At 42.4% G+C, this 15,229-nt stretch overlaps 1 protein-coding gene across 6 annotated transcripts in view; it reads right to left on the reverse strand.

The window, feature by feature from the left end:
* Positions 1-3,960: 3,960 nt before the first annotated feature.
* Positions 3,961-15,229, reverse strand: part of SLC26A8 (solute carrier family 26 member 8) — an 84,427-nt gene continuing 73,158 nt past the window's right edge. For all 6 annotated transcript variants that reach the window (XM_045057444.1, XM_045057443.1, XM_045057442.1 and 3 more), the window contains 4 exons: positions 14,829-15,200; positions 10,928-10,982; positions 10,647-10,831; positions 3,961-4,801 (listed from right to left, as the gene is read on the reverse strand). In XM_045057444.1, coding sequence (XP_044913379.1) covers positions 4,337-4,801; positions 10,647-10,831; positions 10,928-10,982; positions 14,829-15,200 — 1,077 coding nt within the window. In that variant the 3' untranslated portion in view covers positions 3,961-4,336. The remainder of the gene's footprint in view (positions 4,802-10,646; positions 10,832-10,927; positions 10,983-14,828; positions 15,201-15,229) is intronic.

The raw sequence follows: 15,229 nt of genomic DNA on the forward strand, positions 1-15,229 counted from the left end.
CAGGTTGCGAGCTGTCAGCACAGAGCCCGACGTGGGACTCGAACTCACAGACCGTGAGATCATGACCTGAGCCGAAGTCGGACGCTCAACCCACTGAGCCACCCAGGTGCTCCTGCATTATTATTTTACAAGTTTCTTCTACCTTAAATTAGTTCTTTACCACTTTGTGAACAGTTTATCTCCATTTACCATTTTGCTTTTTGCATTTTTGTAGTCCTATACTTTTAACATGTTATAAACTGCACACGAAATAGTTATTATTGCTTTAAATGATTACAATCCATATTCTTTTATATGTAGCCACATATTTAACCCTTCCAACGCTCTTCATTCCTTTTACAGTTCTGAACTTCCCCCTAGAGTAATTTTCCTTCCGCCTGAAGAATTTTCTTTTTATTATTTTTTTTTAAAGATTTTATTTCTAAGCAATCTCCACACCCAACATGGGGCTGGAACTCACAACCCGAGATCAAGAGTTGCACACTTTACCAGTTGAGCCCGCCAGGCACCCCAGCCTAAAGAACTGTCTTTAATATTTCTTGTAGAGTGAAGTGTAGGTAATGAATTCTCTTAATTTGTTAAAAATCTTTATTTCATCTTTATTTTTAGAGGATATTTTCACTGGTTACAGAATTTCAGGTCAGCAGATTTTTCACTTCTTTCAGAACTTAAAAGATATCACCCTTTGGTCTTCGGGTCTCCATAAGTTCTGTTAAAAAGTCAGCAATAAGTGTTATTGTTGTTTTGCAAGTATGTGTCTTTTTTCTCTGGTTGCTTTTAAGCTTGGTTTTCTTCCTATTTTGCTTAGGGTTTTTTTTTTTTTTTTTATAATTTATTTTTGAGAGAGAGACAGAGAGACACAGAGAGAGGAGTGTGAGCATGGGAGGGGCAGAGAGAGAGAGGGAGACACAGAATCGGAAACAGGCTCCAGGCTCCGAGCCATCAGCCCAGAGCCCGACGCGGGGCTCGAACTCACGGACCGCGAGATCGTGACCTGGCTGAAGTCGGACGCCCAACCGACTGCACCACCCAGGCGCCCCATTTTCTACATATTCTTAATGCCCAGCTCCAATATCATTTCTTCTCGGTAACTGTTTCCCCGGATCTACATTCTTTCTAACCCCTCCTCTCATCTACATTTCCATAGTACTGTACCTCTCACTGTCACCTTTTCATTTAGGAGTCTGTGACACTCCCTCCTGCAATACCCGTTTGTAGTTTGGGAGCTGTATGAGGGCAGAAATCATACTTTATTCATTATTTTATCCTCAGACCATGATGTCTCAGTTCAATTGGGTGCCTTGTTATAACAAGATACTGCAGGTTACTGGCTTATAAACAACAGAAATTTATTTCTCCCGGCTCTGGAGGCTGGGAAGTCCAAGACCAGAGTGCTGGCAGACTTGGCATCTAGTGAGAACCCACTTCCTGATTCACAGATGATCATCTTCTTGCTTTGGAAGGCAGGAGGGGGTGGAAAGTAGGAGGGCTGTCTCTGAGGCCTTTTATAAGGACACTAATCCCATTAGTAATTAATAATAAGGGTGACCTAATCACCTCCCAGTGGCCCCACCTTCTAATACCTCCACCTTGGGGATTAGGATTTAAACATACAATATTGGGGGGGATATAGTCAGACCATAGCATTCCACTTCTGCCCCCCCAAGTTCTTGTCTTTCTTACATGTCATGAACCCGAAGGTCTAAGTCCAATGTCTCATCTACATATCGTCTAAATCAGATATGTATGAGACTCATGTTACAATTTGTTAGGCTTTGCGATATTTAACATATTTAGACACAGATACCTAATGTTACCTATTTTGACCAGTTTCTTTTCCAGACCTACTGTTCTGCAGGTCTTGTGATTCTACTTAGTTCTTCATATTTAAAAATCACACCGCAAGCCCCATTTACTATCGAACATGAGCTGCTTTGTGGTTTGTTTTTCTTTTTTCAGTAATGAAGAAAAATTTGTGCTAAGACACTTTCAGATCCAATCTGTACTGGTTTTTCAGTTTTTAGCATTTTTCTCCAGTCTCTCATTGATGATAAAGGCTGCAATGATGACCATGCTATGAAAAGTGGGCTAAGCAACCAAAACCGTAGTATTTTATAGAATTTGAAATATCTTAGAATTTCAGGTGATTCGCATTTTGGAAGAAGACTCAGCCCTTGAATTGTTACTTTATGTTTTCTTTAATGCTGTAGTAATTACAATCAATTAACCATTTGTATTTATGTTATTACTTTGGGGAAGGCTGGATGTTATGGGTTTATAGTAGCATATTCTTTAAAGATAGCCTGTAGTCCAAGCATCTAGTTGGGTCTTTCTGATGTCATGCACCAATGCCAAGATTTAGCTATGTTGTAGTTGCAGCAGAAAGCACCAGAGTCTAAACTCTACCACTTGCTAGTCAAGTGTCAGAAGCCAACTCATTCTGTATTTAAAGGCCTTCCTCTGATGGGAATGCAGGAATAGAAGGTGGCTGGTGTGAGAGGGAGGCAGTCCACAGAAACTGGGCTCTCCAAATATTCCTAGTCTCCTGTTTTAAGTGTGAAATACTTTCTTGGTCTTGACAAATTACTGTGCCTGCCCTTGCCACCTTGACAATTCATTCTGGGTCTGACCCAGTTTCTGATTGAGCCCTTGGTGCCATAGCAATTACCATAAGGTTACACCTAGCTGTGTTCCTGGGTACTCGGATTTTGTACCTACCCATGGTCACCACTCTTGGTTTCCCATTTGTCTCTGCCCTCCTAGCAGTCATTGGAACTTGCTTTAGGTGTAACTTCTACTCATCTTTCAGGTGCCAGGTCATAGGTCATTGCTGTAGGGAGAACTTCTTTGACACCTGAGGTAGGTTCAGGCCCTCCTAATGTATGCCTGTAGACTTTCTTATATTTTACCTCAAGGTATTTATCACAATTTATAATCACTTTTGTCGTCTCTTCTGTTCATCTTGTATCTTCAGCACCTGGGACAGTTCCTGGCACACAGTAGGAGTTCAATAAATGTATAAGGTAAGCATGAACAAAGGAAGCCTGTGACTTGGGCTCCCACCTCTTTTAGGGTACAGTTGTATATGACCTCGGGCTAGTTACAAAACTTATCCGAGTCTCAGTTTATATGTGTAAAGTAGGGCTAATATTGTTCTATCTACTGCACTGTTTGGGGTGTGTGTGGAGCAGATGCTTAGTGAATGTTTGTAGACTGAGTGATTGCACATGTCATCTCTGTGATAAGAGACACTTATATTTTAATAAGAATTTCTTTAACCCAACGGATGAGAGAAATTAAGTATCCAAGCAAGAGGAGTCTTGTTTATTGAGTGGAAAATAAATTCAGGATTCCATAAACCTTTGCCCAGGGGTCTATATTTATCTTCTGCTTGTAGCTTAATACTAGGTATTTTTTAACGGGGGAGGGGGAAATTTTTAAAATGGATTTGGACCAAACTAGTAATGACTGACTTTTCCAATTCCTAAGAGGTTGTGTCTGTCATAGACTCCAAGTTTGGTCCACCAAGAATACAGATTCTAGATTGCTTGTATCTTAAAAACTTGTAAGGACGAAACAGTGGTGAATATGAATCTGGATACCAAATAGAGCTCTATAGAGCTAACCTTCTCATCAGTTGGTGCAGCTGACTAGTCTTCTGAAACAGTGGTAGGATGAGGATAAGATCCTGTTCTTGGAGTGATGACAAAAGTGTTTTCAGCGTAACAATTCCTTAGATTATAAGCCTTGCAGGCTGGCTTAACTTAACCTATCTACTTCCCCATTTCCACCACCAGTGTAATGAAGATACCTTGCATATAAAACACAAATGCCACCCAGTTTTTCTTTTTCTTGCTTATATCTTCTTCACCATGTCCACCACTTCTGGAATTTCTCCCACCCAACCTTTCTTTAGGCATATAGACTATAGAGAAGGGAAAGATGCAGGAAGTGTCCAAATGTAACTAGAGTTGTATATTTTATTTGAGTCTCATCTCTTTGGAGAAAGGGGAACGGAGATGAGAGGAGTAAGTTAGAGATGCTTGGACAAAACCCCCAGAGTACGGGGTGTGCAAAGAAGGAAATCCTTTACTAGAATATCTGCTGATGGTGAGATGAGGTAAGCCTAGGTAGGGAATTCAGAGATAACTCTTGGTGTTTAGCATTGTGATCTGGGAGTGAGATCCGTGTTGAGCAAGGAAGAGGCCAGCAGATGAAGGAGTCCCAAATCAAGTATTGCTAGTTTGTAACTGGTCTAGGTCTTCTGACCAAGTGACCCCATTTGGGTGGGGAGGGTTTGCCAAGGGAATCTGACTCCTTATTCCCAGTTCATTTCCTAACAGTCTTCAGTATTATTGTCCCTGGGTGAATATAAATTCATATGTTGACGCCTCCTCTCAACTGACGGTGTCCCACGCCGAGCCTGAACTGGAGATCTGGGAAGTGTAGACGGATACAGAGACCAGTACTGCTGCCAAGGATAAGTGTGAGCCCTTGGCCTGGGTTTGAGCTCAGCCTCCAGCTCAGCCTCGGGCTCGGGCTCAGGCTCCAACTCAGGCTCTAGCTCAGATTCAGGCTCTAGCTCAGATTCAGGCTCTAGCTCTGACTCAGGCTCCATCCCATGAGTCAGGTCCAGCTCGAGATCTAGTCCAGTCTCTTGTTCTGATTCCACTGTGGGCTCCAGCTCCAGGTCTAGCTCCAACTCCTCCTTTGTTATCGGTTCCTGCATCATGATGTAGTCTGGATTTGCGTTTTTAGAGACTTCTGGAAGATTGCTCATTTCATGTCTCGGCTCTCCATTCTAAAATACACACAATTAGATGGGTTAAAATTTACAACTTAATTTAGCTTTTGAACAGTCAAGGAATTTCAGAATACAAAAGGACTTAAGACACCAAGAAATCATGAGTTCCTGGCAAAATAGGAAATCTTCCTGGCCACATCTGCTTTTCATCTTTGCGACCTCTGGTTCCTCAGTTACTCACTATTCTTCAGGCTCTATCAATCCGTAATTTCTGATTTCTTTGGCTTTTCTAGCTAGCCTGGGTTTCATGGTCAACCATTAAAACAGCAGTGGTCTTGATAGCATTCTGAAACATCTTGTCTTCTTGATCTTACTTGTCTTTCCAACCCCATGTGTGATTCTTGGCAGGGCATGTAAGCCCTTCGTGACCTGGCTTCTTGTCATCTTCTTTAGCTTTACCTATGTCTGTAGTCCCCACCACTACCCTGGCCATAAAGTTAACTAAAGATGCCTGACTTCTGCTTACCTTTGCTCATGCTGTTCCCTGTGCCTGCCTTGTCCTTCTCCATCTTATCCACATACACTTATTCATCATTCCAGATTCAGATCAAAGACGATCAACCAGGATCTCAGCTTCCTTTGTGTTTCATCTATACTTCACTCACACTTCTGTCATAGTGCCAGTAATGTATTGCTTTTTGTAATTTATAAATCTATTTCCCGTATTAGACTCTAAGCTCTTTGAGGTGGGGCAGTGCCTGGTTTTTGATATCCCCAGTACCAGTGACTGAGCCTATCACCTAGCAGATGCCCCATAGGCTTGGTCAATCAGTTTTACAGCAGCATTCCATAGAATTGTCAACTTTCGGGGCACCTGGGTGGCTCAGTCAGTTGGGCGACCGACTTTGGCTCAGGTCATGATCTCACAGTCCGTGAGTTCGAGCCCCGCATCAGGCTCTGTGCTGACAGCTAGGAGCCTGTTTCAGATTCTGTGTCTCCCTCTCTCTCTGACCCTTCCCCGTTCGTTATCAACTTTCACCTCTCCTGAAATAGTTTTCTCTCTTCTGTCACACAATACTCTTTGGCTTTTCCTCTTTCCTCCCTGGTTGCTTCTTTCTGGTCTCCTTGTTGTCTCCTCTATTTCTTTTGGATTTCTAAATGTTGGCAAGCCTCAGGGCTTCTCTTCTGCATCTACACTCCTTCCATAGGCAATTTTATTTAGTCCCATAATTTTCATTATCATCTATGTGCCAGTGACTTTTTGATCATAATCCTTCCCCTGATCTGTTTGTTCAGGTACCCACTGCCATTCTGACATTTCCACTTGGATGTTTAACAGGCATCTTGAATGCAATACATCTGTAGTAGAACTTGCTCCTCTCCTAGGCTTCCCTAGTTTAAATGCTAGAAAAAAATTTGACATATTCAATACGAAGTCTTAATGTAAGTCCTGATAAGAATGTTAGTAAACTTGGGGCGCCTGGGTGGCGCAGTCGGTTAAGCGTCCGACTTCAGCCAGGTCACGATCTCGTGGTCCGGGAGTTTGAGCCCCGCGTCGGGCTCTGGGCTGATGGCTCAGAGCCTGGAGCCTGTTTCCGATTCTGTGTCTCCCTCTCTCTCTGCCCCTCCCCCGTTCAAGCTCTGTCTCTCTCTGTCCCAAAAATAAATAATAAACGTTGAAAAAAAAATAAAAAAAAAAAGAATGTTAGTAAACTAGAAAAATACTTTTTAAAAAAAAAACACAGTAAATATAATGTCTATCTTAAGCCAACTGTTACCACCTTAATAGAAATGCATAGGAAGTTTGTCTCATAAAATTCAGGAGTAAGACAAGACCACCCACTAGTACTTACATTGTTCTGGGAGATGTAGCTAATGCTATAATATATGATACTGAGATAAGAATTTTGACAACTGGAAAATAAGGTATTTATATTATTTGTAGAAAATATTTTTTTTTCAATCTGGAAAGCTCAAGAGAATTACCAATGAAACCTTTTAGGTCTGGTAAAAGGATTCACAAATGTAGCCAAATAATTTTATACAAATCAGTAGGTTTATCACAGGCTGGCAATTGCCAGGTAGAGAATATAATGAAAAAAGAATGTTAATTTCAAAAAGCAATACATATGTAAAACAAAGTATAAAGTATCTAGGATTTGTCTATACAAAGAAAGTCACAGGGACACCTGGGTGGCTCTGGATGGTTGCGTGTCTGACTCGGGTCATAATTTCACAGGTTCATAGGTTTGAGCCCCGCATCAGGCTCTTTGCACTGACAGAGCCTGCTTGGGGTCCTCTCTCTCCCTCTCACTCTGCCTCTCCTGCGCATGCTCTCTCTCTCTCTCTCTCTCTAAAGAAAAAAAATAAATAAACTTAAAAAAAAAAAAAGAAATTAAAAAAAAGGAAAGAAAGTCACAAAACCTTACTACGAATGCAACATTTAAAAGACTGAATGGGGTGCCTGAGTGGCTCAGTCCGTTAAGCCTCCGACTCCTGATTTCAGCTCAGGTCGCCATCTTACAGCTTGTGAATTCCAAGCCCCGCATCAGGCTCTGTGCTGACAGTGTGGAGCCTGCTTGGGATGCTCTTTCTTTCCCTCTCCCTCTGCCCCTCTGGAATTCACTATCTCTCAAAATAAATAAATAAACTTAAAAAAAAAGACTGAATAAATACAAAGACAGCTCATGTTCTTCAATAAGATGAACAAATACTGGAAAGATATCAATTCTCAATTTATTTTATATTTCTAATGCAATTGTAATGAGAATTCCAATGGGATTCTTTTGTGGGGGGATGCTAACAAAAGATTCAAAAATTTGCTTGGAAGAATAGATTGGTGAGAATGATTTAGCAAATTTTGAAGTAGACTTCAAACCAAACAGTAAATGTGTTATAAATCTATATTAAAGCTATTAACAACAATGAAACAAAAACTATGCTATGAATAGACTTCAGTTTTCATAATAATGTAATATTTTATGAAAATAGCATTTCAAATCAGCAGAGGAAAGAAAGCTTATTCAATAGATGAGTTTTCTCAGAATTGTTAGCTGTACAGATAAAAAATAAAAGATTATTCTTTAACCCCATACACTGAAATACATTTTACCTAGATTAAAAAGCATAATATATAAACACTTAAAACATTAAAATCTAGAAGAAAACATAAATGATTAGTTTACTTCCTAAGTGAGAATGACATTCTAAACAAAAGGCAAACAGAAAATAAGAAAGGTTAATATGGGAAAGGCAATGTAATATATAACGTAAATCTGTCAAGTGTATCATAATTTATAAATAAAACAGAGAAACTTTCACTTATAGAAAAGGCAGACTACATAATTCAGACCCACCCTCCTACTGAGGACGGCCAGGAGAGCTGGGTAAAATATTTTATTTTTATTTATTTTTTAAAGTTTATTTATTTATTTTGAGAGAGAGAGAGAGAGAGAGAGAGAGAGAGAGAGAGAGAGAGAACACGCACAGGAGGGGCAGAGAGAGAGGGAGAGTGAGAGAATCCCAAGTAGGCTCCACACTGTCACTGCAGAGCCTGATGTGAGACTCAAATTCATAAACCATGAGTTCATGACCTGAGCCAAAACCAAGAGTTGGGCACTTAATTGACTAAGCCACCCAGGTGCCCCTGAATAAAATATTTTAAAACTTCTGCTTGAAGATACCATAAAGCTAACACGATTATAATGAAGATTTGGAAAAGGTGAAAATCTATAGAGGTGAGTCTGGCATTTGGGACCACTTCTGTGGGAGGTATTTGATGATCTCGAAGTGGCACATATATGCAGAGAACAGTGCTTTTGACAGCTTTGAGGGCTTAAGGTTGCCAAAATTGCATTCTAGGGTCTGCCAAGGGAGGGTCTGTGGCGTACCTTCCCAGAGACTGCAGCTGGGCTGTGGGTCATCTGGATGGCATAGAACACCTTGAGTCCTAAAATCAGATCAGTTACCCTGGATTGCTAGTGCCTCCAGGGACTTGGCAAAACAATGATGTTCTTTCCAGAAGAAAAACATCATCCTGGATCTCAGAGTATTTTTATAAACATTTTCTAAATACAATGTCTGGCACACACCCAAAGATTGCCGGACACACTAGACTTTGATAGTAAAAAATGCACATTGAATCTCTAAGGCAGTGGTTCTCAAAGTGTAGTTTCTGTATTGTTAGCATCAGTATTACCCAGTACTTGTTAGCAATGCAAATTCTCAGACCCTACCCCAGACCCATTGAATGAGAAATTTAGGGGAGATGGGGCTACAGAGAGGGCCCAGCAGTCAGTGTTTTAACAGCAGATTTTGGTGACTCAGACGCATACTAACGTTTGAGAACCACAGGAAATCTCCAAACATAAGCAGAGGGACCACTGGCCAGACATGTTGTTAAAAGAATGGTTACTCCAGGTGGGAATGGGCCTAAGAAGCTCTGAGATTTCTTCTAACTGAAAGGTTTTGTGACTCTATGATTTTATAGATGGGAGTGGGCTATAGAGCAGAATAGAAAAAATATGTCCATTGAGGAAAAAGTTGCTCTGGATAAGTGGAGGCACATAACTTGTGAGAATTCTCAATAAGCAAGGGAAAGACATTACGTTAAAAAGAAGAAGAAAGAAAAAGGCCATGTTTTATAAGCTTGGATATCTTTTACTTTACTTAAAGTTTAAAAAAAAATCCACACTTTATAGCTCTGGTAATACTTCTCTTGTCATAAAAAATTCAAAGATGATTAAAATGTAATAAGTCAAAGAATCAGGGATTTAATTAAAAAATAATTTCTAGGGGTGCCTGGGTGGCTCAGTTGGTTGAGCGTCCAACCTCAGCTCTGGTCATGATCTTACAGTTTGGTTCATGAGTTCAACCCCGCGTTGGGATCTGTGCTGACAGCTCAGAACCCTGAACCTTCTTCAGATTCTATGTCTTCCTCTCTCTCTGCCCCCCCGCCCCCCGCTTGCACTCTGTCTCTCTCTCTCTCTCTCAAAAATATAGGTTAAAAAAATAAAAAAAAATAATTTCTAGTTGTTAGATAATGTTTGGTGCCCATCTGTGTTTTAATTTCCTTTTCTTTGTGTGGGGGGGGGCACCTTTAACCTTCACAGACTCTGATTTAAAAACACTGAAGTAGGGGGGCACCTGGGTGGCTCAGTCAGTTAAGCTGCCGACTTCAGCTCAGGTCGTGATCTCATGGTTTGTGAGTTCAAGTCCCACATCGGGCTCTGTGCTGACAGCTTGGAGCCCGCTTCATGTCCTGTGTCCACCTTGCTCTCTGCCCTTCCCCCACTCATTCTCTCTCTCTCTCTCTCTCTCTCAAAAATAAATAAACTTAAAAAAATAAAAATCAAATAAAAACACTGCAGTTGGCCCAGGCCTTTACTTAGTATTAATAGACAGCTAAAAGTTCTGGCTTATGTATCATTCTCCTTTGCATTTTTCAGGTTGAGTAAATCTTATGTATTACTCACAATGTAAATAATAGCCAAAATGTTAGACTGGCAGATCTTTACCTCTGTGAGTTCATTAGTTCTATTTTTCATCCCAAGGGTGGTGTAGGCATGGATTCTAAAGGTATAGCTGGTGGAGATATTTAAAATATTCAGGAATTTGGGATGGCACTGGCACTAATCAAGCTTGCTATAAAAGAATCCTTGAGACCTCTGCTGGGTTGGGTAACCCTCTCTTCAGTTGGGAAAGATGCCACCCAGATGCCACGGCAGTGGGGGAACTTGGGATTCAGGTCCACTGTTATTTACCAACTGATAAGGGAGCACTTCAACATCTCAAAGTCTGGCCCAGCCATACTCAAAAGCCTTTCCTGGACATTGCTCATCTCTACTTAATCAGGTGTCTCCCCACTGCTCGCCCCACACCATGATGCTTCACATCATCCAACCTTGTCTCTTTCTGAGTAGGCTTCCCGTATCACTGTCTCGGATTCATCCACGCTTAACTCGGAGGACTCTGGAAACTTCCTTGACAAGGCAAATAGCACAGCATCATGGAGGGTGAGGAACAGCTGGGCCTTGGTGATGCCAGCATCAAAGAAATCATTCTTCTCAAATGCCTTGACCACAGAAGCTGCAAACCAAACCCAGAACATACACAGGGTCAGACGCCTGAGGAGGACAGCACCCAGGGTACAAACAGTCCTCTTATAGGGTGAAGGATACTCACTGTGACACCCTGAAAAGAGCACCAAAATGTTGGCATTTTGGAAAGCGTTGCACATCTGTGGGGAGAGAGCAAATCAGCATTAGTGATCTTCACACGCACTACGAAAGAGCCTTCTAATTAGAGGAGTTTTAATACCCCTTTGGCCATTCACTTGTCTCTGCATTCCAGTTCAGCTCTATAAACATTTGATGCGTGGACTTCCATATGCCAGGAAATATCTAAAGTGCTAGGAATACAAAAGAGAATCAGATGGTCTCATGTGAGGTGGGGAGTGAGAGGGAGTGTTGCCCATGGTCTCTGGGGGGCGGGGGGGGGGAAACAGTTCCCATAAAGAGGTAATACTTCTGGGGAGCCTGGGTGGCTCAGTAGTTTAAGTATCTGACTCTTGATTTAGGCTCGGGTCATGATCTCATGATTCACGAGATCGAGCCCAGTGTCAGGCTCTGTGCTAATAGTGTGGAGCCTACTTGGTATTCTCTCTCCCTCCCTCTCTCTCTGCCCCGCCCCTTCCAAATAAATACATAAACTTAAAAGAGAGAGAGAGAGGGAGAGAGAGAGAGAGAGAGAGAGAGAATGCTACTGAGGACAGTGCTAGAAGAGAGACAGGCATGGGTATGATGGGAACACAATGGACAGCCTTCATGAACAGCTGTTCTTGGTATTATTGTTTAGTGTATGCATGTGACCCCCTTCTTCCTGGAGTTCACTGAGCAGAGGAGGAAAACGAGGCTCAGAGCTGGTCAAGTGATATTGTAGAGAATGGAATTCAGGAGTCCTGAAGGTCATATCTGGAACTTCTCTGCAAAGTTGCATTTAACTTTAGTAAAACAGCAGATATTTAAGAGTAGCAGATGAGTAAACATCAGATACTGACCTCAAGTTTACTTCAGCCAGTATATCTGCTCTGGTGCGATAACTTTTAAAGTTGATGTTAACCTTAACCCTCTCAGATTGAATAGACACTCCAACATGGAGTTAAAATATCAAAAGACACAAATAAAACAGACTCTACTTGGGGAACTTAGGTGGCTCAGTTGATTGAGCATCCGACTCTTGACTTCAGTCCAGGTCATGATCTCATGGTCTTGAGATCAAGCCCCACATTGGGCTCCATGTGGGCGTGGTGCCTGCTTGTGACTCTCTCTCTCTCTCTCTCTCTCTCTCTCTCTCTCTCTGCCCCTCTCCTCTGCCCATGCTCTCTCTCTTTCTCAACAAAACAAAACCAAACCAAACCAAAACAAAACAAAACCAAAACACAAAAACCTGATACTTCTTTTACTACCAAGAGGAAACAAGAAAATCATTCTTGATCATGGTCATTTGATAAAGAGCCACTATGGACATACTTTATTTGTTTGTTTGTTTGTTTATTGGCAGAGGGAGAGAGAGAGAGAGAGAGAGAGAGAGAGAGAGAGAATCTTAAGCAAGCTCCACACCCAGTATGAAGCTCCATGCGAGTCTCCATCTCACAACTATGAGATCCTGACCTGAGCTGAAATCAAGAGACGGACACTTAACCAACTGAGCCACCCAAGTGCCTCTGGACATACTCTAAAGGACAAGCAATGGGAGAGTGACATTTCATGAATTAGGAAGAAGCTTAAATTGTATGATTGTCTCTAATAAGAATGACTGCTGGGATTTTTTTCAGTAAATTTAAGTTTTCAAAGTAAAAGTAAACAAAAAATAATGATTTCCTCCAATTGGGCTGTATAAAACAATTAGAGAACAGTGGGGCGCCTGGGGGCTCAGTCCGTTAAGTGTCCGACTTCGGCTCAGGTCATGATCTCACAGTTTGTGAGTTCAAGCCCCACATCCAAGCCCCCGCTTTGGATCCTCTGTCCCCTTCTCTCTCTCTTCCCCTCCCCTGCTTATGCTCTTTCTCGAAAACAAATAAATATTTAAATCTTTTTAAAAATAGAAGATCAATTACAGAAGGAATGAAGAAATGTGTAACTTTAAGGTGAGAAAGTGCACCTCGAATCTCTGAAGGCTGTAAAGTAAAGGTGTCTACATTGCCTCTACATTGGGCTGGAGTAGAAAGTCATTAACACAGGCCAGGTGTGGATGGGTTATGCCAAGGACCAGAACATATGGTGCCTCCACAAAAAAAGGAAAGCAAGAGGGGAGAGACAGAATAGCACCACTCTTACTACAGAACAGGAGGAAGAATGGTATAAAGTCAGATGCTTTGAGTCCCCATGCTGGGCAGGCCGCTTACTAGCTGTGAGCCTAGAACTCCTAAGGGGGAATATGACTTGCCTCTCAGGGCTAGTGGGAGAATTAAGTGAAATAGTGTATATGAATGTGCCCAACTCAGTCTGCCGTGTAGCAGGCATTTGATAATGTAGGTTTAATGACATCTAAAGCAGTAACTACCAAGTGAGAATGGGAGAAGAGAACGCACCCCAGCAGTAAGATGGAGAAGCCCAAAAGTTGAGACATCACCAAGTAGAACTGAATCTGCAAATGGGGTGGAGAAGAGGATGTCTTGGATGGGAAAGCCCTTAACGTTCATCTCTTCCAAGTCTCGTTTTATTTATTTATTTTTTACATATTTATTTGTTTTTGGGAGAACACAAGCAAGAGGGGCAGAGAGAGGGGGACAGAGGATCTGAAGCGGGCTCTGCACTGACAGGCTAACAGCAGCGAGCCTGATGTGGGGCTCGAATTCATGAACCACGAGATCGTGACCTGAACCAATCAAAGTTGGATGCTCAACCGACTGAGCCACCCAGGTGCCCCCCCTCCAGGTCTCTCGTTTTATAGATGAGCAAACGAAGGCCCGGTGCAATTTAGTAAATTACCTCGGGTCTGATGGACAGTGAACAGCAGCAAACCCAGGACAGAGTACACACCCACAGAGTGCCAACCAGAGTTCTTTCTGCTACGAGAAGCTTCCTGTTGCCTCAAACCAAAGAGGAACTGGACTCACTTAAGACAGAATCATATTTCCTTAGGAATAAAGCTTGATAAAATAGGATAAAAGAATAGGATAAAATAGGAATAAAGTTTGATAAAAGAGGATAAAAGAAGGAAAGTCAACCAAAGGAGCAGGTCTCAAAAAACAAAACAAAACAAAACAAAACAAGTGGGTGCAGTCAGCGTCCAGGAAGTGGGTGTTCAGGATGTTTAAAACCTGAGCCACCACCAAAAGGAGCAAGAGTGAGGCAGAGGGCTGTAAACTGAGATACGCTGGCTGAAAGGCAGATACAGTACTTAGAAGACATCAACAATAAAAACCGATACAGTTAGCTGTGCATCTAAACTGTCCAGGCTGTGTAAGAAGGAGAGGAATGAAAATTGTCAAGAGAAATCAGAGAGTAGGAGAGAAGCCGGGACTCAGGGATACGGCTTCTGAAGGAAACGTCTTCCCTGCCCTTTGCACCCAATGATGCAGGCAATGAGGAGGGAACTGGGGGAGATCCTGTAGGTTCCGGACTGGGCAGCCCCAGGCTTGCCAGGGCCATTTTATCATGTCTTCACATCTGAGGGTGTTTTACAATGTCTACCTCAGAGCAGATGAAGAGTGAGAATTCTTGGTGTGCTTTTTTTCTCCTGTAGCATTCAGACCTATTGAAAAGACGTGCAGTGAACTCCCAGGAGATCCTGGGAGTTGCTGGGTGTGGCACAGATAGCTGTTTTCCATTCTGGGTTTTTTGAGAAGTGACATGCCTTGCTTACAGAGCCAACCCCAGTTCAAAAAACAGGGTTGGTTTCTTTCCTTTTCATTCCGGTTGACCTTAAACTATCTTTAGTGTCCAAGTTTCTAGTGGCCCTGGGGTCACATAGCAGCTGATCAGTGACTCAGAGGATTCGATCAGGGTCGGGGCTGGTGGGGGGAGGGGGGGCAGTGGGAGGAGGGGATCGGAGCTCTTGTGAAAGCCTGCTCAGTACTTACTTGTCTTAAGGACACTGAAGCCCGTGAATCCACGAAATGTACCATGGAGAAATCCAGGATAATGGTGTGGATGCTGGGTAGATGAGAGGTATCCGAGAAGGGAAGGAGTGACCTGTTCCTCTCTTGGGTTTCCACAGCGTCAGGCAGTGGCATCAAGCTGTTTCTACGGGGGTCATTAGAAACCCAAACTTTGTCCACGTCCTCGTAGCTTTGCCCTTGATTTCTGTAAGTCGTGGAAGATACGATGTACGGTACTTCCTCATGGGACACGGATTGGCACATGTTCATGCTGTCGAAATGCGAGCAGCGGATCAGGTTAATGGAGGATGAGTCGCGGTCCTGTCTACTTTCAAATCGTTCTGTGTAGACAACCTGGGACAACAGAGTTGGGGGAGGACCGT

Source organism: Felis catus, chromosome B2 (genome assembly GCF_018350175.1).
Source record: "Felis catus isolate Fca126 chromosome B2, F.catus_Fca126_mat1.0, whole genome shotgun sequence".
NCBI classification, from domain to species: Eukaryota; Metazoa; Chordata; class Mammalia; order Carnivora; family Felidae; genus Felis; species Felis catus.